The sequence below is a fragment of the Anolis sagrei genome, chromosome 3 (assembly GCF_037176765.1).
Source record: "Anolis sagrei isolate rAnoSag1 chromosome 3, rAnoSag1.mat, whole genome shotgun sequence".
In the NCBI taxonomy this organism is placed as follows: domain Eukaryota; kingdom Metazoa; phylum Chordata; class Lepidosauria; order Squamata; family Dactyloidae; genus Anolis; species Anolis sagrei.
In genome coordinates this window covers 75,643,487-75,668,136 of record NC_090023.1, presented here as the reverse complement: position 1 = coordinate 75,668,136, position 24,650 = coordinate 75,643,487, and the positions used below count along the sequence as shown (strand labels likewise).

At 39.5% G+C, this 24,650-nt stretch overlaps 1 protein-coding gene across 1 annotated transcript; it reads left to right on the top strand.

Moving 5' to 3' along the window:
* The first annotated feature begins 3,163 nt into the window (after positions 1-3,163).
* SIK1 (salt inducible kinase 1) lies at positions 3,164-21,425 on the top strand. The gene is made up of 14 exons (XM_060770256.2): positions 3,164-3,300; positions 5,837-6,059; positions 6,939-7,055; positions 9,052-9,115; positions 9,562-9,723; positions 10,078-10,202; positions 10,441-10,564; positions 11,486-11,709; positions 12,324-12,473; positions 13,268-13,390; positions 13,676-13,898; positions 15,682-15,957; positions 16,837-17,107; positions 18,596-21,425. The coding sequence occupies exons 2-14, from the start codon at positions 5,907-5,909 to the stop codon at positions 18,999-19,001; spliced, it is 2,418 nt and encodes an 805-aa protein (XP_060626239.2). The 5' UTR covers positions 3,164-3,300; positions 5,837-5,906; the 3' UTR covers positions 19,002-21,425.
* Positions 21,426-24,650: the final 3,225 nt, after the last annotated feature.

Below are 24,650 nucleotides of genomic sequence, written 5' to 3'. Positions count from 1 at the left end.
ACAACAGCTCTCAGGATTTTGCAGCATTGAGCCATGGAAATTAAAAGTAGTGCCAAACTGCATTAATGCTACAATGTAAAGGCAGCCTTAGAGTTTCTGTTGCAAGCACTTCTGCTAAGTCCTGTAAATTCAGCTCAAGTGATGTTTCAAAAATCGTTCTTTCCATGGATGTTATTTTGCCCATTTCATTTTTTTTTCTGTGTCAGGAGCAACTTGAGAAACTGCAAGTTGCTTCTGGTGTGAGAGAATTGGCCGTCTGCAAGGACGTTGCCCAGGGGACACCTGGATGTTTTACCATCCTGTGGGAGGCTTCTCCCACGTCCCTGCATGAGAAACTGGAGCTGACAGACGAGAGCTCCCCGGATTCGAACTGCCAACCTTTTGGTCAGCAGTCCTGCCGACACAAGGGTTTAACCCATTGCACCACTCATTTTACTGACCATGCCCATAAGTACTACCTTCCCATCTGGTTCCACCTCATGCAGAGAAATCATTCTATATTGGGACTTTCTCTCTGTTTACCTGACCCTTCCACACTATACAATAATTACAGAGTTATGATTCCATTTTAACTGCCATGGCTCCATCCTACAGAACCCTGGGACTTGCACTTTATGTTATAGTTATATTTGCCTTCGAATCACCTGTCAATTTAGGGCGAAGCCATGGATTTCATAGGGTTTTATTTGGCAAGGAATACTCAGAGGTGGTTTTGCCAATTCCTTCCTCTGAAATGCAGCCTACAGCACTTGTTATTGATTGGCATTCTCTCATCCAAATACTAACTAGGGCTGACCCTGTTTAGCATCAAAGCCCTCAGGGGAATTAATGGCATTATCACAGCCCAGCACAGTTTAAGGCTTTGACTCTGGCACGGAAATAGGACTCAAGGTGATTCATCAACATATATTTAAAAATAACAATGTGGTTTAAGACAAATAAATAAATATAATTTTCTTATATTTGGTTCCAAACAAGTACACTGTATTTTCATGAATTTTATTAAAGATAATAAAATATATTATCATTAGTGTTATTAAATATATGATTAAAAAACAAGTAAACAATGCATACATTAAAGCATTAAAATGTATTTTATTACTATTACTAAAATTAAAAACAGGGTATTAAATATAATTATTAAATATAAGATCTAAAAACAAGTAAAATACACAAATTAAAGCATTTAATGTATTCTTATTACAATTAAATGTAATTAAAAACCAGTAATGTATAAATTAAAGCATTAAATGTATTCTTACTAAAGGTAAAGGTTTCCCTCTGACATTAAGTCTAGTCATTTCTGACTCTGGGAAGGTGGTGTTCATCTTCATTTCCAAGCCAAAGAGCCAGCGTTGTTCGTAGACACCTCCAAGGTCATGTGGCTGGCATGACTGCATGGGGCACTGTTACCTTCCTGTCGGAGTGGTATTGATTGATCTACTCACATTTACATGTTTTCGAACTGCTAGGTTGGCAGAAGCTGGGGCTAACAGTGGGAGCTCATGCTGCTCCCCGGATTTGAACTGCTGACCTTTTGGTCAACAAGTTCAGCAGCTCAGGGGTTTAACCCACTGTGCCACCAGAGGGTCCCTAGTATTATTACATATAATTAAAACTAAGTAAAATATACAAAATAAAGCATTCATATGTATTCTTATCACTAGCATTACTTTTAAATGTCAGATTAAAACCAAGAGAAACACACAATTTAGAGCATTAACATATATTCTTATTAATCCTATCAAATTTAAGATTTCAAAACAAATAATGCATAAATTAAAGAATTACATGTATTTTACTATTAATATTAAGTGTCATATTAAAAACAAGTAAAATACACAAATTAAAGCACTAAAATGTATTATTACTATTAGTATTTTTATTTTATAAGATTTAAACACAATGCATACATTAAATGCATTATTATGAAATATAATATTTTAAAAACAAGGAATCAATATGTAAAATAAAGCATTGAAATGTATTGATATCACTGTTAAATATATTTAAAAACAATGTATACAAATAAAAATGTAATGTTCATTTGTGGGGTTAACATAATCCAAAAACCACTGAACGAATTGACACCAAATTTGGACATAATACACCTATCAGGCCAACGAGTGACCGTCACTAATGAAAACACTAAAAAAAACACAGCAGAAGAGACTCAAAAAGCCAAAATAATTACATTACAATGCATGTGCAAAAACCACACACACATATATGCAAACACACATATACACAAATATATATATACACAAAACACACATACACAGACTGGACCACAGCAAGGCATCAATAAAACGTGTGTTATTATGAAATATAAGATTTTAAAAAGCAAGTAAGCAATGCATAAACAAAAAACATGATTTAAATTCAAAAATACTATGAACAGACAGACCCTTAAAAACAGCCCTCGTCAGTTTGGAAGAGGCAGGTGGCACGTAATAATAACCATAGTAAGAGGAACGCTTGGCTGGGATTGCCCCAGGCTGCCAGGGAGTATGCAAATCGTGCAATCCTCTTTGGAGCACAACGGGTGGCCTCCTGGCTTGCTTGCTTGCCTGCCTGGCTGCGCGCGCGCCTCTCCATCCCGCTCGGAGCCCCTCGGGTGAAGTCGGGTCTAAGGCCCCTGGGGGCACGTGCCCAAGTGGGCTGCCGCGAGCCCGGCTCTGGCGCGCGACGGGTTAAACTAAAAGGGTTCCTTGAAGGATAAGCCTCGGCCGGTAGGGGGCGACCCTTCGCCAAGGAGTACGAGCGGTCACGTGACGGTCGATGACTGAGTGAGTGAGTGAGAGCGCGCAGGGGGGAATTGAGGGAGGGAGGGGGGGGGGAGAGCGGGGCTGCTGCTGTTCCATCCTTTCCTTCGGCTTGAACGTCACCCCCCTCCTTTTCCCCCGCCCCAGATCTCCAGGGCGACGGGTCCATCCGGGCGCGCGCGTCAGACTGAGCGAGAGAGAGAGAGCCCGCCCGTCTCTTGGCAACGGCTGGATCTCTCTCTCTCTCTTTTCCCCTCCCGCCTCATTCAGCCTCGCGCTCGGGCGCGCGTCGCTCTGGCGTCAAAGTGACGTCAATGGGTCTGGGCTCGGTTTTGCGGGGTGGGGAGGGAAAGGAGGGAGGGGGGAAAGGAGGGAGGGAGCGAGGAGGAGGGGAAGGGCTTCCCGCGTGCTCCTCTTGCCAGAGCGGCGGCAGAACCAGCAGCAGCAGCAGCAGCAAGGAGAGGATCTCACCGCAAAGGAAGCCGCGAGAGCAGCAGCCTTCGCAAGCGGGCGAGCCGGGGAGCGCGCGCGCAAGGTACAACTTCAGCGCGAGGCGAGGCTGGATGCTCTGCCGCCTTGGGATGCAGAGCAGTCTCTGCAGCAAGCCACTCCGGGCTGCATTTCTTAGGGTCTTTCTTCATTCCTTTCTTTCTTTTCCTTTGATAGCTTCCCTCTTATTGAGGACTTTCCCCTTCCCCTTGCACTTAGTTTTCCCTACCCTGTGTGTATAATGATATATCTATCTATCTATCTATCTATCTATCTATCTATCTATATATAATCTTGCAAACTTCTGTACTATCTTTTTCAATGCATTTTAATAGACTTCCCAAGTACATAAATCTATCTGCGGAATTATTTCCCTGGACTTGCCTCTTCTTTTAGGACTCCCTCAGTGGTTGCACTTAAGGAATTTCCCCTACCCTACTTTTCCCCATAGATATCTATTGAGAAAAAGCCACTTTCCCCCCGCATGTCTTGCTTACCTCATGCAAACTTCTGTAAACAATTTTAATGCATTTTACCAAGTTTACTAAGTGTATAAATGTATATATTTATACACTCCAGGCTTCCCTGCCCCATAATCTGACTCTTTAACTAGTCTTTCAGTGGGAATCCCATACCCTAGATATATATATATATATATAATGCATTTAGCAAGTTTCCTAAGTGTATAAATGTATATATTTATACACTCCAAGCTTCCCTGCCCCTTAACCTGACCCTTTAACCAGTATTTCAGTGGGAATCCCATACCCTATATATATGGGGAGGCTTTCCAGGTTTCCTTTTTCCTTGTGTTCCCTTAATATATTGATATATACAAGGATTTATTTCAGACTTCTCTTCCCTTTGATTCGCTTCTTTTTAATCAGTCCCTCCATGGTTGCATCTGAGGGATTCCCCTAAACCTAGTTTCCCCGTAGATATCTATGGAGAGTAAGCCACTTTTCCCCCATGTCATGTTTAGCTCTTGCAAACTTCTGTAAACAATTTTAATGCATGTTAGCAAGTTTCCTAAGTGTTTCTGTGTGTGCATGTATGTATTGTGTGTATATATACATACACACATATATACATACTCATACACACACACGTGTGTGTGTGTTTGGGAACACACTCCAGGCTTCCATGCCCTTACGCTGACTCTTTTTAACCAATCCTTCCGTGGGAATCCCATACTCTAGATTTCATTGCATATATCTATGTGTCTTTATGGGGAGTTTTCAAGGCTTCCTTTCTCCTTGATTTCCCTTAATATATTGATATATACAAGGATTTATTCTCCTTGACTTGCCTCTTTTTAAACAATCCCTCAATGGTCACAACTGAGAGATTCCCCTACCTTAGTTTTCCTTATAGATATCTATGGACAAAAATCCACCCCCATCTACTTCTTGCACCTTGCAAACTTCTGTATATATAGTTTTTAAAATGTATTTTAATAGGCTTTCTTAGTGTATCAATATATAGGAAAGGCTTCCCATCACTTGCTCTCCTTTTACCAATTCTTCAGTGGGACCCTTCTGCCCCAGTTTCCCCTATAGTTATATCAGGCATGGGCAAACTTCGGCCCTCCAGGTGTTTTGGATTTCAACTCCCACAATTCCTAACAGCCAGTAGGATGTTAGGAATTGTGGAAGTTAAAGTCCAAAACACCTGGAGGGCCATAGTTTGTCCATGCCTCATATATATGGACAAAGATCCCTTGCAAACTTCTGTGTATGGCCATTTTTAAAGCATTTTAATAGGCTTTCTCAGTGTCTAGGCATACATTGAAACGTATTCCAGGCTGATTTTTTCCTTTACATGCCCTCATTGGAATCGCCTACTCTAGTTTTACCTATAACTATCTAGGGACATAAACACTTGTTTCTCCATCTCTTGCAAACTCCTGCATATAGTTTTTAAAAATGCATTTTAATAGGTTTCTTTAGGTATAGCTATATATGGAAAGTTATTCCAGGTTTCCTTCCCCTTGACATGACTTTTTTTTTTTTTACCAATCCTCAATCGGAATCCCATACCTTAAGTTTTCCCTATAGATAGAGACATAAGAACAGCAATCCACTTTTCCCCATCCCTTGTTTGCCATTGCAAACTTCTGCGCATAGTTTTTTTAATGCATTTTGATAGGCTTCTAGGTTGCAATCACATACACATACTAAGAAATGTGTGCTTACTTTCGAATCTCCAAAAATCCCTTCCCGTTCTTTCTCCCCCTCTTTTGTTTTTGTTGACTCTTGTGCACTTTTTGCCTTCCAGCTTATGTAAACCATGCTAATTGGCACATTTCGGGAAGAGTGTTTTTGTTCCCAGTCGAAGCTTTACTGTTTAGCAAACTTGGGTTCTTTTTAAAATTTTGTCGTTAATCTGGGACTTTCCTCATGCAGAAGTGGGAGTATTGTGTTAAAACTGAGACAATGGTTTATTGGAATGACCTGCATTTTCTCTAGCTAACTTTTTCTCAAATCTGACTTTTGGAGTGATTTGGGAAAGTACTGACAGGGGAGAGATAAGGGGAGGAAAGGATAAAGTCTCAATTCACGCTTGCTTTGGTCTTCCTTCAGGTTCAAATTGGAAGAGGCATGCTTCTATAGACGCTTCTAAATAGCATTTGCCACCCACCAGAACCAAACCATGGTGATCATGTCAGATTATACAGCGGTCCCCACCTCAAACCAGAGCCAGCAAAGGCCTCTTCGAGTTGGATTCTACGATATCGAGAGGACCTTAGGAAAAGGCAATTTTGCCGTGGTGAAGCTGGCCAGGCACAGAGTCACCAAAACGCAGGTGGGTCTGATGTCCTTTGCCTCTCTATCTGTCTGGTAATTTGGGGGTTCTGTAAGTGTGAAATAAACTCCCGTAATGTATACTAAAGAGGGATTCCCTGGATTAGATGAACTGGCAACATTTAAGATTGGTTTTGAAATTAATTTGCAAGCAGTGAGCGCTCTTTTGCTGCTCCTGAATCCAGTGTTTTTGCTGTCTTAATTAAAACAAACTAACTTTATTTCAGTGAGTCTTCAGTTGCCAGGTATTTTTAACAACATAGTTCAACTTGAGCTTATGCTGCCCTTAATATTTTAAATGGGATACATAGTTAGTATGAAATGGCTCCAAATTTCATTATTATTTGAAGTAGTTATTGTTTGAAAATCTAATTTGAATATGGTAAATAGCTGTGTTAATCTGTAATTGTATCTGGACTAGAAAAAGGGTTACAGAACAGAGTGCCACAAGTGTTAGATCCAGAACTAGCACTCTGGTTCTTAAGTACAGTTTTGAAAAATAAGTACATTTTGAACTTGATTAGATTTACTTCTAACTCTTGACTAAATATGGTTATGGTTATGATATATGTGTGTGTGTGTGTGTGCATATGTATATATATATTTGTGTGTGTATGTGTGTATATATATATATATATATATATGAATGAAAGCCCCATGGTTACTGATAACATTTTTAACATTCAGTAAAACAGTCTTTGTGCTTTTATTGGTATTTGCTGTCTTTTCTGTAGTCATCTTCCAGGGATATTTTGTCTTGTCTTAACTTCCTAAACTTGCTTTAATTTTCCCAACATTTACTTTTATTTGCACAAAATATGTTGTCCAGGAGTATAAGCACATATTTTACAAGTGTTCTGGATTTTTTTTAAAACTGCAGGTGGCAATAAAAATAATAGACAAAACACGGTTAGATCCAAGCAATCTGGAGAAAATCTATAGAGAGGTTCAAATAATGAAGCTTTTGAACCACCCTCATATTATCAAGCTGTATCAGGTAAGAGATCAGCCCTGACCGCTCTTCGCCTGTTAGACTTATCCTTATAGCTTTGGTGGCTAATGATCTTAAAATGCATGTGATTCCTTCAGGAGAGGAATGAGCTGTTATTTGAAATGAGAACAAGACGCGAAGCAATACTTAACTTTTAGCTGCATTACTATTTTGGATGGAAAAAAATAGTTGCGAGTTAGATGTCAGTGTTAATTGTATAATGTTCTGCTTTACTGCACAGAAAAGTATGGTTCAGTTTTTAATGTCTTTTCATGATATTCCATATTTATGAAAATATTTTATAGTAGAGTCAGAACCAAATATTCGTTTATAATTTTAATTATCTAAATTGCCAAATGTGGTGAGGATGAGGTTGTTTTATTCCTTAGCACCTCCCTTTTAGAAACTTCAGAAGCCACAGGAGAATGCCATGTAATTTATTGTAGTCCTGTCTTATTTTCATCACATACTTTCCTTAAGAAACAACTGTGTGAAAAATGAGATTGTGATCACCTGATGAGCAGAGTTGATTCTGCACATACTAAATATCTTATCTAATTAGCATTTGGTAGAATTCCTCTTAATCTTCTTAAACCACTACGTGGATTTAAGAGGATGGTGGTGTGTGACATTTTGTTAAAGAAAGAGAAAAGGAGAAATGTGTGGCTTTAAAGAATAGTGGCTCCAAACTCCAATATAAAACCTCAATGGCTATTATAAGAAAGGAAAAAAATCTTGCTAAATCAGGAAAAACTTAACAAATAATCCAAGTAGAGGCATTATTTCTAACAAGCATACACTTCGAGTTTGTGTTTATTTTTGCAATACATGTTTATGTTCATTTGACACTTGCCTTGTCCCACCTATGTATAGAATGTGCAGAGTCTTGATTTGATTTCCTAAAATAGTGTATTCTGTATTATTATATACCTTTGAAAATAGCTTAAATCTTCTTATTAGTAAATTGGTGTTGTTGTCCAAACAAGAATAATGCTTTGGAATCTCCCCCCCCCCCCCCAAAAAAAGCCTTCCTACTTGTCATTTTAAATCCAAGTTGACATTGTATACTTGATGCTCCCTTATGATGGCGCATACATTAAGTGAAATGCCAGTTTGTAGGTGGTGAGATAGCATTGACATAGTTTTAATAACAGTGTCTAATTTTAATTCAATTTACCCACAACATTTAAAATGGGTTATACCTTCCTGGCACTATGGAAAATATGTTTTTTCACATTGTGTTTATGTAAGATGAATGCTTTTCCCCTACCTTTGATACTCATATTTCCTTACAAAATGTTAAAAATAATAATGTCTAGAGAGATAAAAAAATAGCTCTTTTTGTGTGAACCAGCATCTCTAAGACTAAAATTGTATTTCTCTGAGAAAGCTGGGTTTCTTTATAGTTATGATCTAATGTTCAGTGAAGGATAGATCCCTTCCATGACAAATGTGTGAATGTGTTTATTTTCCTTTACAAACTATATGTTTTAGCATACATTAGGCCATTTTCAAAGTATTCTAGATATGAATATGCATCTGAGAAGTAAAATGACAGGGTGATTCACACATTAGTACAGATGGATGTTGAGAAATATCTTTGCACAAACAGGAAGCCATTATGGACAAATAGGCATGTCTAATCTCTTACTAAGAGAATAAATCCATAGTTCCAAGTATGGTTGTGGTGTTTGGATAGCTCTGGTTTGTTTTGTACTATACGTAGGTTAGAATATTAAAATATGGTATTTCTCTGTAGTTAATGCACATTAACAGAATAATTAATACCTTGTAATGAGATGAACGTAAAGCATCCTTCTAAATCAGGCAGATCTTTCCTAAGACAGTATCTTTGTGGATTAAACAATGTGTTTGAGACATTAATGCCATATTTTGATGCTGCATATTAACATATTTTACTTTCAAAGGCAAATGAAATGCTTCAGAAGTCTATATTTTTGACATGTTCTTTTCTCTCTCTCATTTTTTCCCTCTCCTTTAGGTTATGGAAACAAAAGATATGCTTTACATTGTGACTGAATTTGCAAAAAATGGAGAAATGTTTGGTAAGTTTTCATTGTGGAACTTAGCATTAGATGCATGAGTAATAGGTGAGGAAAAAGGCAAAAAATAAGAACTCTATTCACCTACAGTTATGTAAATTCAGGATAGTACAGGCTATGCTCAGGTTCAGATTAATGTGTCCTGAACAGATATGAGATATGTCTTAGTTATAATACATGGGTTTTCTTTGTACTATCCCTCCATTGATAGAAAGTTATTTGTTCAGATAGAGGCTTCTGCAAAAAGCAGAGTTTAGAAAAGTTACTTTTTGGATTATAACTCCCAGAATGCCCAGCCAGTTGGAGATTTGGATTCTAGTGCTTAAATGTTGTAAATTAAGGTGACATGATCACAAAAGCAAATCAGGAAATGTTGTTTATTAATCAAGGATAATGGGAAATTTGCCTCAGGGCTTTCTGTTTCTGACATTTTTTGTTACGTTTGACAGATCATTTGACATCCCATGGGCACCTGAGTGAGAATGAAGCTCGAAAGAAGTTCTGGCAGATCCTTTCAGCTGTTGAATATTGCCATAGCCACCACATAGTGCACAGAGACCTCAAAACGGAGAACCTTTTGTTAGATGCCAACATGAACATCAAGCTTGCAGGTGAGAGCTGCTCCGCAGAAGCCATCCCTTGCAAAATATCATACTGCTTCCTAAAGTCACTTATTGTCTGATGCCTGAGGGGACAGGACTTTTGAAAAGCTATGTTTTTGTGAAGCAGCACAAATGTTTTGTGAAGCACTGCAGATGAATAGAGTGGTTTAAGATATTTGCCAGAGTAAACATTTTAGCAAAAAAAGACTGTTTAGTTATTTAAAAAATTCTTTTTTTAAGGCCCTGGAGGCAGCTTTTAAGTTCATAAATATTTGTCGTCTCTAGTGAAATGTACCTGCTTGCTTTAAATACTGATGTAGCTGAAGTAACAGATAATAACATTTGATTCATCATCCTTTACAGACTTTGGGTTTGGAAACTTCTACAAATCCGGCGAGCCTCTCTCCACCTGGTGTGGAAGCCCACCATATGCAGCCCCAGAAGTTTTTGAAGGGAAAGAATATGAAGGTCCTCACCTTGACATATGGGTAGGTTTGAATTCCATGTTATTTATTATGTTCTAAGGCAGGCATAGGCAAACTTCGGCCCTCGAGGTATTTTGGACTTCAACTCCCACAACTCCTAACAGCCGGTTAGGAATTGTGAGAGTTGAAGTTCAAAACACCTGGAGGGTCGAAGTTTCCCATGCCTCTTTTAAAGTGACAATACTTAACAGATTTCAGTGGTTGCATTTTGGTTGCTGATATTTTGCTTTTTCTTCAACAGAGCCTTGGTGTGGTACTATATGTTCTTGTCTGTGGTTCTCTGCCATTTGATGGACCCAACTTGCCATCTTTAAGGCAAAGAGTGCTTGAAGGTCGATTTCGCATCCCCTACTTCATGTCCCAAGGTATGTTTCTTAATCTTTGTGATCTTGAGAAATCAACATCTCTTTTCTTTCAGAAACGTTTTTGTTTAGAAACCTATTTTCCAGATAGTTAGTTGTTTATAAATGCGTAATAATTCTTCAGTTCTGTGTTGATAATGTCCCTGGGTTCAAACTACAGGAAGGGAGATTCCACCTGAACATTAGGAAGAACTTCCTAACTGGGGGAGCTGTTCAGCAGCAGAACTCTCTGCCCCAGACTGTGGTGGAGTCTCCTTCTTTGGAGGCTTTTAAACAGAGGCTGAATGGCCATCTGTCAGTGGTGCTTTGAATGTGTCAGGGGTGCACCTCTATGATTCTATGATTGTAGCATTCTGCCATAAAAATATTCAGAATTATTTAAGGGAAAAGGAATTTCATAATTAAAAAACACTTTTAAAGTGGATTTTTCTTTAGTGTGATGAGTCAGAAATCTGAGATTTGTAGTCTAGGGAGGAGCCTTTAACAGCCTCACTAAACTACCATACAATCCCCAGATTTCTGCAGGAGGCAGAAACTGGATTTTAAGTGGATTTTTCTCTCTAGTGTGATGAAACAGTATGTCCATTTCAATCATTAAAATTAGGACATTCTGTCCAGGATTGCCATGTCATCAGTTGACTGTAATATCCTGACTGGCTTCTTTCTTCTCGTACTTTATAAAAGAAGAATCAGGTTTTGTCAGTTCTGATGACGCACATTTAAACAGCTTAAAATATTTTGGCCAGTGTGAGGCAAATGTAAAATAGCTATAAAGATGGATCTCCTCTGGATCACCCAACAATGCTTTTCGGTCTTTATGGTTAGGAAGGCTCAAACTGTGTGTGCTAGTTTAACTTTAAAAGATTTTTCTTTCACCTTGTGTTAAAGTTCTCTTTTTTTATGTGTCTCTTAAATAAACACCAGATTGTGAAACGCTCATCCGACGAATGCTGGTTGTGGATCCCACAAAACGAATCACCATTGCCCAAATAAAGCAGCACAAGTGGATCCTCGCAGACCCTTCTCTGCAGCAGCAGCAGTCTTTGTCGTTTTCCATGCACAGTTACAACTCTAACCTGGGAGACTACAACGAGCAGGTCCTTGGGATCATGCATACTCTTGGCATCGACCGGCAGAGGACAGTTGAGGTGAGCTTTTGAGTGCTTGGCTCTAAGAAGCATTGTCCCGCTTAATACCATCTTACTGATGTGTGTCCTCTAGGAAAGGGCAACGTGTTTTGATAGGTCTCAAATTAAACGAGGGGGGGGGGGGGATCATGTGTCAGAAAAAGATGGCTGCTATCTAGAATTTTGTATTATTTGGAAACAAAGGCAGAGTCCTTCTTTGCATGATACTGGAACTGTGAGATTAAGAAGTGCCTAAGCCAGTGGCTCTCAACTTGTTGGTCCGCAGATGTTTTGGCCTTCAACTCCCAGAAATCCTAACAGCTGGTAAACTGGCTGGGCTTTCTGGGAATTGTAGACCAGAACACCTGGGGAACCACAGGTTGAGAACCACTGGCTTAAGTGAACAAGTTCCAGTTTTCCCTATCTTGAAAGCTCGCACAATCTAGGTTCCTTATGCTTTGCTTCTTGCAACTGATACATTCTAGCCCCTTCATCAGTATATTATTTCATTGAATCCCTGCTGACCTGGAAATGGTACTAACGTTGCTACATTTAGAAAGGAGGTGATGGCAATTTATTGTGAATGTATCCAAGTTCTCTGCTTAACATTCTCTTTTCTTTTTATCCTTCTCTAGTCTCTACAAAATAGCAGCTACAACCATTTTGCTGCCATCTATTATCTTCTTTTGGAGCGTCTCAAGGAGTATCGAAGCAATCAGTTGGTAAACCGGCCGATGAGCAGCCGTCAGCAAAGGCCAAGGAGCTCAGATTTCAGCAACGTTGAGGTAAGATTGTGTGCAGCCATTTGTAACATCCCAATCTTTGTTTTGGTGTTTGCAGTATATTAGTTTGCTTCTTGCACAGAAACTTATGTCCTTGTGGGATCTATTGTGCTGGGTTTCACTATTGAGTTGCCTGCAATAATTGCATTAGACAAGTGTTTTAAAATATGTTTATTTCTTATTGTAAATTTGTATTTATAGATTATTGTCTTGCATATGCATATTGTTTTGTGCTGTCTTTTATATAATGTTGAAAGCCACTTTGGGTCCCGTTTAGGTAGAAAAGTGGGATATTAATAAAGATTTATTAATTGCATATATATGTAGATTGTTTATATTTTGATGGAATGTGTGTTATTGTTTACCTGTGGGGCATTGAATTTTTGCTGGATTTGTAAGCTGCCTTGAGTTCCCTTCTGGGTTACAGGCGGGATAGAAGTGAAGTAAATAAATTATTATTATTATTATTATTATTATTATTATTATTATTATTGAAGCACCTTAGGAGGATGCAAATCTGGTATTAAACAGTTTTCTACAGGAAATCTTGACTGGTCAGTATCAGCAAATTGAGCTGGCAGTCATGAACTAAGCCCTGGCCTTGTCCAGAATGCTTTGACTTCATCTCAATGCAAATTTTGTCACATATACAATTTACTCTGCATATCTCTGTCTTTAAGGCAAATCAGCTAGTCCTTGCTTATTGCTTTGTACTGTGCTGCATTTCAGATATCTGTATTTCCCCAGCTGTAAGAGCAGTTGGTGATGTTTTTTCTTTGTATCTTTTTTGCTTTCAGTTACCTCAAGACAGCCTTGCCAGTGAGACCTTGAGGTCATCTCTGATGTACCAGCAGCCTCAGAATCTGATTCAGTCACATTTGCAGGCGGAAATGGATTGTGACATGAACAACCCTTTACAGGTTGGTGTTTCTAACATCCTGACCTTTTGTCCAAATGGAGGAAATGGAGTGAGGTCTGGGGGAGATGTATTTCTGAGATCAGAAAAGACCAGAATGCTTTCAAATACCTCCAGTTGACACTTCTGTGTATATTTCTATGTAACTGCATAAGTTACATGGGAAGATACCATGGCAAGATCCAGAATATTCATGCTGTTTTGATAATGTGGGGGACGTTCTGGAAATGATGCCGGGAGGAAGCAGACAAGGGCACTCTATCACTTCCTGTGTTTCTTGACCTTTCAGCCTGTGTTCTTTCCTGTGGATCCGAACTTCAACAGTCTTTTCAGGAATCGCTCAATTTCTCCAAACAGCCTCCTGGAAACTACCATCAATGAAGAAGTTCGACAGGACAAAGAACTGGAGGATGAGATTAAAGCCTTCAATCCCATTCGCCTCCCCATCAACACAAGTCGAAGGCACACATTGGCTGAAGTCACCACTCATTTTTATCAGTGCTCCCCACCATGTAAGTGCTGCAAGGACAGACGACGGGGTGTGGGTTGGGAGTCGAAGGCAACATCCTCTGCTTTTTAAGCAATACGTTCTTAGTGCTGTTTTATTTAGGACTGTGTATTCCTCTCTCTGTGCCTGTTCTGTATTTAAACATTTCAGTTTGAAGCCAAATATCTCTCAGTGGACAATAAACAGTCTGTTATTGTACAGGATCCAAAAATTACCCCATTTTTAATGGAAAAAATTCATATTAGTGACCTAAGATACACCTTGAAATGTCAAATAGAGTCCTCTGGCCTTCTCACCACCACACACATGCTAAGCACATGTGTTACACTAGCACACGTTATATGAAAGTGATATGAGCATGATTGAATAATCCATGTAGTTGGAAAAAGAGCTGACTGATCTTCATTCAGTATATCTCATAGCCTTTAAAACACCTAAGCTCTACATCCATTTAGGGTTCTTGCTCTACACTCAGCTAAGCTGAGTGAGTAAAATGCTGCATGGGAACTTTAAAAAAAAGATGTAAGGGTTAACAACCTTAATATCAATTTAATATCAAGTACAATTTGGCAGCAAAGCATATTTTTTGTTAACAATTTTTTCAATTTTGCTATTTTCCCATAACCTCAGCTCTCAGGAAACTGACTTCCATAGTGTTGTCAGTATGACTAGGTAGATCCATTGAATCCTTTGGATTTTAAATACCCTATATACTCGAGTATAAGCCGTCCTGAATATAAGCCGAGGCACCTAAATTTACCACAAAAAACTGGGGAAATGTATTGACTCAAGTATAAGCCGAGGGTGGGAAATGCAGCAGCTACTGGTAAATTTCAAAATAAAAATAGATACCAATAGAATTATATTAATTGAGACATCAGTAGGTTAAATATTTTTGAATATTTACAAAAAACTGTAAGTCAAAATAAGACTGTCCAACTCTGATTAAACCATTATTCTAACCTTCTTCAATGTAAATGTGGTTACGTATCCTTCCAATAATAATAAAGAGAATAAAATAATGGAAATGTAATAATAACAATAATAATATAGTAAAATAATAAATGTAATAATAATAATAATAATATTAGAGTAAAATAATAAATGTAATGACAATAATAAATAGAGAAAAATAATAAATGTAATAATAATAATATTAAATAGAGTAAAATAATGTAACAACAACAACAGAGTAAAATAATAAATAACTTTGACACAAGTATTAGCCAACAGGGCCTTTTTCAGCCTAGACAAAGGGCTGAAAAACTCTGCTTATACTTGAGTATATACAGTATATATTAACTTAGTATTTATCAGTTGATTCAATACATCTAGTCTATTTAGGACTAAGCAACAGTATTCCAGCCCATGTGTTCTAACTCCTTCTAATATAAGAATGAATTTCCCTGAACCCTGGAAACTTTCCCAAAAGGAGCAGCTCTCTGTGATTGAAACCACAACTAAGCAGAGCATCTGCCAGGACCATTTCCTCAATGCCATGTTACCGGGCATAAACACATAAACAGCAAAGCCTTCAGAATTTTTTTTGCTTTTGACTATGCTACAGTAAAGATCTCTTCCGCAATAACATTATTCCCTACTGACCTCTACCTGTACAATTTTAAAGATGAGACTGTGAGTTTCATATTGTTTTATATTGATTACAGTGTTGTAGAAGGCTTGTGTTAGTGGCAGATTTTCTGTAGGTGGAGAAGCAATCTATTTGTTTACTTCCTGTATCTGTTTCATAAATGTTCTCTTCTTTCCCCCATCTGCTCCTCCTGTAGGTATAGTCATTTCCTCTTCCACAAATGGTACAGAAGGAACCAGTTCTGACAGCTGCCTCACTTCCTCAGCCAACGATGGCTCAGTGACTCTGAGCAACTGTTTGGAAGAGCAGATGACGCTTGGCCACCCAGCCACAACCCGAGTTACGTCATCGTTCCTGTCTTCCCATTCAGACGCACCAGTGTTGCAGGCTCAGGGCTGCCTGGGTGGTGCTTCGCTGTTACCTGTCAGCTTCCAGGAAGGAAGGAGAGCATCGGATACCTCATTAACTCAAGGTAATTCTTCCTTTCCAGTGTAAGCTGTGCCATTTCATTTACATCATTTACATAGGTACCTATTCACTAAGTACTGAATACTGTTCCAGCCACTTCCTTTCGTTTTAGGCCTATCATGCTACATATCACATTATAAATGCCTATCCATAGAATAACTGTTGGGAGAGTGGGCATATTAGCAAAAGACCCTCCTCATAAATGTATAGCAGAGTAACTTCTTAGCAGGAGCGTGACCCAGCACCAGTAGCCAGAAGTGATAAAAAGAACAAAAACACACAGACCAATGCCATCTCTTCCATAGGAGGCTTTTTCTTTATAACAAAATAATATGGTTGCACTCTTTACACAAATGAGGTTTCCATAACAACAAATAAAAATACATAGTAGCTTTACACATAGCAGCCTTCACACTGGAGCTTTCTCACATGAGGCTTCTCTCACACAGAGGTTTACCTCACACTCCAGGACATCACTAGCTTTGGCCCACTAACTCTGGCAGGCTTTGGCCTACTCAGTCTCCTCAGGATGACACTAGCTTTGGCCCACTGACTCTAACAGGCTTCAGCCTACTAACTCTTTCAGTGCGTGACTCACACTTTTGTAATAAAAAATACCCAGTTAATTTTTAATATTTCTGACAATAAGATATAGCTTCAGCCATATAATTTATAAGATCTCAGCTGAAGGATGTTTTGAGATGAATAGCAGTTTTTGTATATTTGTATACACATACACAATGACTGAGATGCAGAAGATAATATGGAGTTGCTGATTAAGGTGGCTGGGGGGACATATAGTAAATTCATACAAGGGCATGGAATGTATCCAAGGTTAATAGGTAATGTGAATGGATATCATAACTGTTGTTGCTTTCTACAGGTTTGAAGGCATTTCGGCAGCAGCTGCGGAAGAATGCGAGAGCCAAGGGTTTTCTGGGACTGAATAAAATCAAAGGGCTCGCCCGCCAGGTGTGCCAGTCCTCATCTGCTCGACTGGCACGGAATAGCATGGGCCTCTTCCAACATCCTCAGCAGAATGCCTGCCTGTATGGCAGCAGTGGAAACAGTGCCGGAAGTGGCAGCAGCAGTGGCAGCAGCAGCTGCAACAGAGAGAGCAGGAACTTGCTTGAAGAAGTTCTCCAGCAACAGAGGTGAGAAAATGGGGCCTGATAGTAAAGAACTGTCCATGTGGCACTAGTCCCTGTAATAATAGTAATATGGCATTCTGTGCTGACATCAAATTGTAAGCAAATGAACTATTTATTTTCTTCTTGGTGACGTTGCTTTTGGGAAGCGATGATATGTTGTAGTTTGTGAGATTGAGCGAGGGAAGGGTGTGCCCCTTAAAAACTGATATGTCCCAGTTGTATGTGAGGAATGTCTAGGTTTTCATCATCATCATTATTATTATTCAGAATACCTATTCATACTATTTGTAATGAAACTTTTAAAAAACTTGTTTAGAATTCACATGCACAGTAAAATTTATGCAGTTTGACACCGCTTTAACTGCCATAGCTCAGTGCAGTGGAATCATGGGAGCTGTAGCTTTAAAGGTGTTTCTCTGTCCAATAGTGCTAGTGCCCCAACAAATAAGAATTGCCCTGATTTTGTAGCATTCAGCAATGGCAATTGAAGTGGTGTCAAACTGCATTAATTGTACAGTGTAGATGTATAATTATTTATTGTTTATTTATTTATAGTTACTGTATTTATATATGCCTCAGATACATATAAACCAAATCATAAATCTAAACAAAACATATAACTATGCATAAATTTAATAAGACAATTAACCTTAAGCTAAAATGACATTTAGAAATGAAAACACAAAAGTTAAAACCACCTAATAAAAACATTAAAATCACATGATCCAAACTCATAGACTGGGCCATTCCAAATGTCAATTGCACATATTCCATATTTGATTCCTTAGATTGCATCCTCAGTGTCTATGCTTGCTCTGATGTTCTGATTATGCTCCAGTGCACAATTTGCAAGCTCACTGTAATATTTTCATAGGGTATCTACATGGGTAGAGCCTACTGGGCATAGTTTCAACTCCTGTCACCTGTGTATATTGATTTTGTAACCTATATATTGTGTGGATAGGATATATGCAGGCTGTCCTTTATGCAAGTTTTAGGTTGAACCTATGAACTACAGATAGGGTAAGGCAAGTGTGCCATAGACGATTAGCTCAAGCAGCATGGTCCTGACCTTGACCCCTCACTGCAAAACACACAGTGGGAGTGTTTATTACATTAGAAACATTTTATTTTCAGAAAAATGTAAACTTTTAAGGGAGGTTGTCCTAAAGCAGGCCTCTTCAGCCTGCAGACCTCCAGGTATTTGTGCCTCCAACTCCCAGAAGCCCTAGCCAACTTGTTCAATTGTCAGGAGTTATGGGAGCTGAAGTCCAAAACATCTGGAGGGCTGCAGGTTGAAGATGCCTGTCCTAATGTCTTAGTCCAGTAGTGGTGTTTGTTTGACCACATCTGCTGTTGTGACTTATGAAGGCAAATGCTTCTGATACCAAGGTGAGAGGGAGGGAGGGAGGGGACCTGTCATGTGAGACATGCATTTGGAAACTTATAAAAAATTGACCACATCCTCCCTCTCTTCTTTCTCCTATTCAGAATTCTCCAGTTACAGCACAACCAGCCGGCCTGTCCCCAGCCTTCTCAGGTGTCTCAGCCTCACATCATCCCCTTGCCTGACTCTGCAGGCAGCAAGGCATCCAATTCTCTCCTCCTGACCGAACTGCAAAGTGAGAACTCTTTAGAGCTGGCCTTTCATAACACTCAGTTTCTCCAGCCTCACCTTTTTGGGGTTGGTGTCTCTCCAGTAAATTCTACTGCTCATCTTCTGGACACTCGCCTGCACATCAGCAGCAACGTGTCTCCCATCGCCTCCATGTTTTCTCCGCAGAATGGCTTCGCCCTGCAGTCCCAGAGCTACAACGCAGTCGCTTTGCAGCATGGGGACTGTGAAATGGAGGACCTTACTTCTGCCCAGATGGGGAAATTTGTCCTGGTGAAATGAGAATTGTTTCCCCTGTTCTCTTTCAGGAGAGAGAGAGCACCGCTTTTCTCAATAAGACCTGCAGACGAGTGGTTTCATTTTACTTTTATTTTGCAACAGCAAATAATTCTCAAAAGCAATAACATGTTTGAAATATGTGAAGAGGCCATTTGGCTTAGTAAAGCTCCTAACTTTATAGAACTGAGGGAGGGGGGAAAAAAAGCAATACTTATGTCTTTTGGCTTCAACTACTCTTGCACTGAACAAATAGAAGAAGAAAATGGAAGGAAAACAAACTTCTCTCTTGTTTTGAAAGAAAAGAATGACAGGGGATGGTAAGAACACTTTTGTGGTACTGTATTAAGATTGGGCCGATAACAGCTCTGCTGTGATGCAAAACTGTTGACAGCTGTCAGTGGTTGTGGCACAGCAGGGAAACGGTATTTTGAAGAAGGGACCAGAGCTGCCCTGTTCACCATATTTGTATGGATTTGTGAAGATGGTGATTACCTCTTTCTTGAAACAATCAAAACAAAAACTCATACCCTTCCCAACACAGAAAGCACTCTTTATGCATAGGTAGAATAATAATAATTATTAAAGCATTATCATTGGGTTTTGCCATTGATATGAAAGGAACTAATACCTCTCCAAATTTTTCTTGTCCCCTATTGAAACATACCTTAAGAGAAAACTGTGAACTTTTTGCTGTAGTGTCAGCTGTCGGAGCTAAGAATAGTTTGTAATCATTAGAAGCAATTGATTTACCCCCTGGGGATTTTGCTCACAGGCTCCGCACTGCTTTCATGTTTCTTCTTGGGGTGGGGTGTGTGCTGAGAAACAATAGGAATATTTTATGTATCAGCATGGGGTTGTTCAAATAATGCTACAGAAGTCATGGGAGTAGACTTGTGAGAGGTCTCTGTTGGAAAGTCCTGCTTTCACTTCTCCCTTTGCACCCAACAAAAGCCGAAGGGGCTTTGTAGGCCTCTGGGGGAGCCTGGTATATCTTTCTGCAGTACCTATTTATTGCCGCTGCTAAAGATGCTTTTCATGATCAGGGTCCAAGCTGAACTGACTCATTGGGAAATGTGCAATACTTAACGACAATGATTACTGACAGTTTTAGCGAACAGCATAGCACAAAGCGATACTCTTCAGAAGTCATGTTTTGGAACAAACTACAGTGAGGCACATAGCACAACTTCTGGGTTTTGTTATTTTGCATTCTGATAGAGAAAATGGTTATTTTTGTTTTAGGAAATTTTCTATGTGGTTTTAATACTCTGTGTGTTGTGAGTTGCCCATATAGGTTTTGAAAGACAATAGACACTACTAGTTAGGATTTAAAATAAGCTTTTTGGAAGAAAATATCGCTGGCTAGAAAAGGGCTTCATTTCATATTAATGGAAGCCATATTTAGGAATTACAAGGAGAGGGGAGTCGAAACTCTCTCCTCCTTTTCGTATCCTAGTTAGCTAAAGAGAAAAAGTTACATGTCAGGGGCAGGTGAGCAAGTGGTGAGTCAGCTTGGCCCAAAATTACTGTCCAGATGTTTTGAAAACAGCTTCATTCTATCTAACACTTCAAGGACCCATCTTTCTAAATGTAACCCGGGTGCCTTCAAGTTACTACTGCTTTGTGCAACCTGCAGTATTATATATGTTAAAAAAAGCTATTTTTTTAAACAAACAAGCCAAAGACTGTCTGGTGGGTAAGAGGAGGGAGGGTGGGGAGGGAGCTAGTGTTCAATAGCTCTTCTGTGGCTCTTCAACTTCTTCATCTCTGTACAGTTTCTGTGTCGATGTGTCTTCTGCTTTCTGCTGCTGCTGCTGTAGATTTTCAAGGTCAAGGGAAAGAACTCTGTCAAACCTTATTTATCTCTCTGACTGGGGACTCCTTGGCGGAGAGAAGAAACACCACTCTCATGCTAACTTGCAAAGCGGTTTGTGGAAATGATGGATGAAACGGGATCATCCCAAAGCAGCAAGCATTGCCTTCATTTTCATAAAAAGTAGCACACGTCTTTTTAAGAACTACCTATTTTCCCTTTCTTGCCATAGATCAAAAAGCCACAAAACAATGTTTATTGTCCTAAGCAATGACAAGCACTTTACTTTTAGAGTACCCCCCCCCTTCCCAACCCACACTTTTGCTATAGAAAATGCTTTGAAACTGTTCTGAAGTAGGAAAGGTCATTTTCAACATTTCAGGGTTTGTGTCTCTTTTTCCTTCCCTTTGTAGTGTTCTTGACAGTACTGTTTTGCAGACTGCAATGCAATAGATTATTTAAAGACACTATGTGATTGGTTTAATTAAGATGTGTAGTTTTTATTTTTTATCATGACTGAGGGTCATGTTATTTCTTATGTTAAAATGAGAGATGTACATCCAAATGATTAGTTGTGTTTTATTTATTATTTAAATAAAAAATGTTTTAAAGTATTTTGCCTCAACTTGTTCTGTTTTCATTTCAAAAACAGTGTTTCTAAATAAAGTCAGCCCCACACAAGATATTTTGATGTACATGATCAGCTTTAAAATGCATATCCAATTGTGGTGTCTAGATTTTCTTGGAAGGTGGAGAGACAAAATGGACAGAAGAAAAAAAAAAGGAAAATTATGAGTGTAACTACAAACAGCACAGAAGTATAGGCAAACATGAGATATAAAGAGGGGGATAGTGAATCAGAGAAAAGACAAATGTAGCCTGAAGAATTAGAGAAAATGGAGAAAAATACTGTAGTGAGATACTAGGGAAAATGGTGCAGCGGGTTAAACTGCTGAGCTGCTGAACTTGCTGAGTGAAAGGTTGGCGACTTGAATCCAGGGAGCAGAGTGGGCTCCTGCTGTTAGCCCCAGCTTCTGCCAAACTAGCAGTTCGAAAACATGCAAATTTGAGTAAATCAATAGGTACCGCTCTGGTGGAAAGGTAACAGCACTCCATGCAGTCATGCCGGTCACGTGACCTAGGTGGCGTCTACAGGCAATGCCAGCTCTTTGGCTTACAAATGTAGATGAGCACCACCCACAACCGTCAGACATGGCTAGACTTAATGTCAAGGGGAAACCTTTTCTAGGGAAGGAGTGAGATGTTGAGTGCAGCTACTAGATGTGAAAAGAGAAGGAAAAAGAAAAGGTGAGAAAAGGGAAGGAGGAGATAGGAGTTGTGTATGAAGCAGAAAAAGAATAGGAAATATACTTATCTAGGAGTTGGAATGAAGGGATAAAGGATTTTAAAAAGTATATTAAAGGTGGCTGGTGGAGGCAATGAATCTACTTTTTATTTTACCTCTGCTTTTCCTGTGTAGATGCTTTGAGTTGAAAGGAGCTTTGGTGATGCCAGATCTCTAAAGCAGTGTTTCACAAACTGGGGACCCCTGGGGGGGGGGGGGTCGCAAGGAGGGGTTCAGAGGGGTCACCAAAGACCATCAGAGAACACATATTTCTGATGGTCTTAGGAACTTCTTTGGCAGGGAAGGCTGAAGATCTCTCTGCCTGTCCTTCTCTCCCTTTTTGTAAACAGATGGCGAATCCTCCCACCAAAAGCCCTCCTACTTTCTGGATGTAGGTCAACTACAACTCCAAAACTCAACTTCAATGCCCACCAAACCCTTCCAGTATTTTCTGTTGTTCATGGGAGTTCAGTGTGCCAAGTTTGGTTCAGTTCCGGTGTTGATGGAATTCATAATGCTCTTTGATTGAAGGTTAAGCATAAATCCCAGCAACTACAACTCCCAAATGACAAATTCAATCCCACGCAATCCCACCAGTACTCAAATTTGAGCGTATAAGTTATCTGTGCCAAATTTGGTGCAGTGAATGAAAATACATTTTGCATATCATATATCTACATTGCGGTTCATAACAGTAGCAAAATTATAGTTATGAAGTAGTAACGAAAATAATTTTATGGTTGGGGGTCACCACAACATGAGGAACTGTATTAAGGGGTCGCGGCATTAGGAAGGTTGAGAACCACTGCTCTAAAGGAATAGGGGCCCAGGCAGGCAGCGTAGGATTGCCAGTAAAATTGGCAGAAGAATTGCCATCCATGGCACAGCTGACCCACCAGTTTCCCCTGAATAATGAGGAAGAAGGAAAAAGATGTGTTGACACCAGAGTTGCAGTAGGGAGAGAAGGAGGGCAAATCTGTTTGAGATGAATAAATGTATTTTTTAAAAATCTCAAGTGCTGCCTTTACAGTTTGGGGTTCTAAACAAGCACCCGATGTTATACCATCTTGAGTTCCACAAATTCCACAAAACACCTTTTTGCATTCCTCCTCTTGGAAAAGGGATTTCCCACAAACAAATACCAAGTACAGGACAATTTCTGTGATATATTACTTCAACATCAATAGTTTTTAAAAGCCCAAATCTCTTGGCTTGTCTGTGAAGGTCACTGTTTTTTAGACCTAGATGTTGGTTACCTCCCAGAATGCAGATTTACTGGTTACACCTGTAAAATAATGGCTGGTTGGCAGACCTAGATTTACCTGGGCAAGTGGCATCATATTGTGAAATGACGTAAAGCCAACAGTTTCGGCTTCCTCCTTGGGTGCCACTAGCTTTGCACCCGTCACTAAATGCAGTAAACACGCAGTTACTCTGCATTAATTGTAATTACTACTTTGTGTGGCATTGCTAAAGTGCTAAAGCACAGTGCCAGAAGCATGGCAGAAGCCACCATCTTCTGCAGCAAGGGAAGGTGAGTGTGGAGAAAGATTTCTGCCTTCCTCGAGGGACTAATCAGAGGTTGGCAGATGGGTGTTGGCTGGAAACAGGCTTGTCTTTTACTTTCAACAGATGTCAACAAGAGATGTTGGCAAACTTTATCTGTGTCATCTGGTTTTGTATATGAATTTGGACAAGGTCTTTTGAAGGCACTAGATTTTTCCACCAGCTCATGCCTCTCCCATTGCATAAGCAGAAATAAATTGTCTTTGCATGCATATTTCTGGCTGAATAATTCGTTTGGCTGCAAACCATTTAGGAAACCAAGGGTCACACATAGTAAAATTAACTCTTAGCATGCTTCCATATTTTTGTGTGGTTGTGAATTTGCTTTAAAATCTGATGAGTAACCAAGTTTTGCACAAATTGAAGACATTCTGTTTTGGCTTCAGTGGTCAGAGCCTGTTTTTCCTATCATATTGATTGCAATAATCTCTCCAGGATTATTTGGTTAGTCACCTTGGATAATTTCTCCCTTTCTATCCTGAAATATTATTAAGTTTCCCAGGTAACAGAAAACACAATTCAGAGTGGTGGTAAAGGCTAAAAAAGGTCAAAGAGGCAGCAAGGGCAGTGGACAACAATGGCAATAAGCATTTGTCTGGATATTTGGGGTGGAGCAAGGTCAGTAAGGTAAAAGGTAAAGGTTTTTTCCTGACATTAAGTCCAGTCATGTCCGATCTGGGGGTTGCTGGTCATCTCCATTTCTAAGCTGAAGAGCCGGTGTTGTCCATAGACACCCCCAAGGTCATGTGGCCAGCATGCCTGCATGGAGCACTATTACCTTCCCGCTGGAGCCGTACCTATTGATCTACTCACATTTGCATGTTTTCGAACTGCTAGGTTGGAAGAAGCTGGAGCTAACAGTGGGAGCTCATTCCGCTCCCTAGATTCGAACCTGCAACCTTTTGATCAGCACATTCAAAAGCTCAGC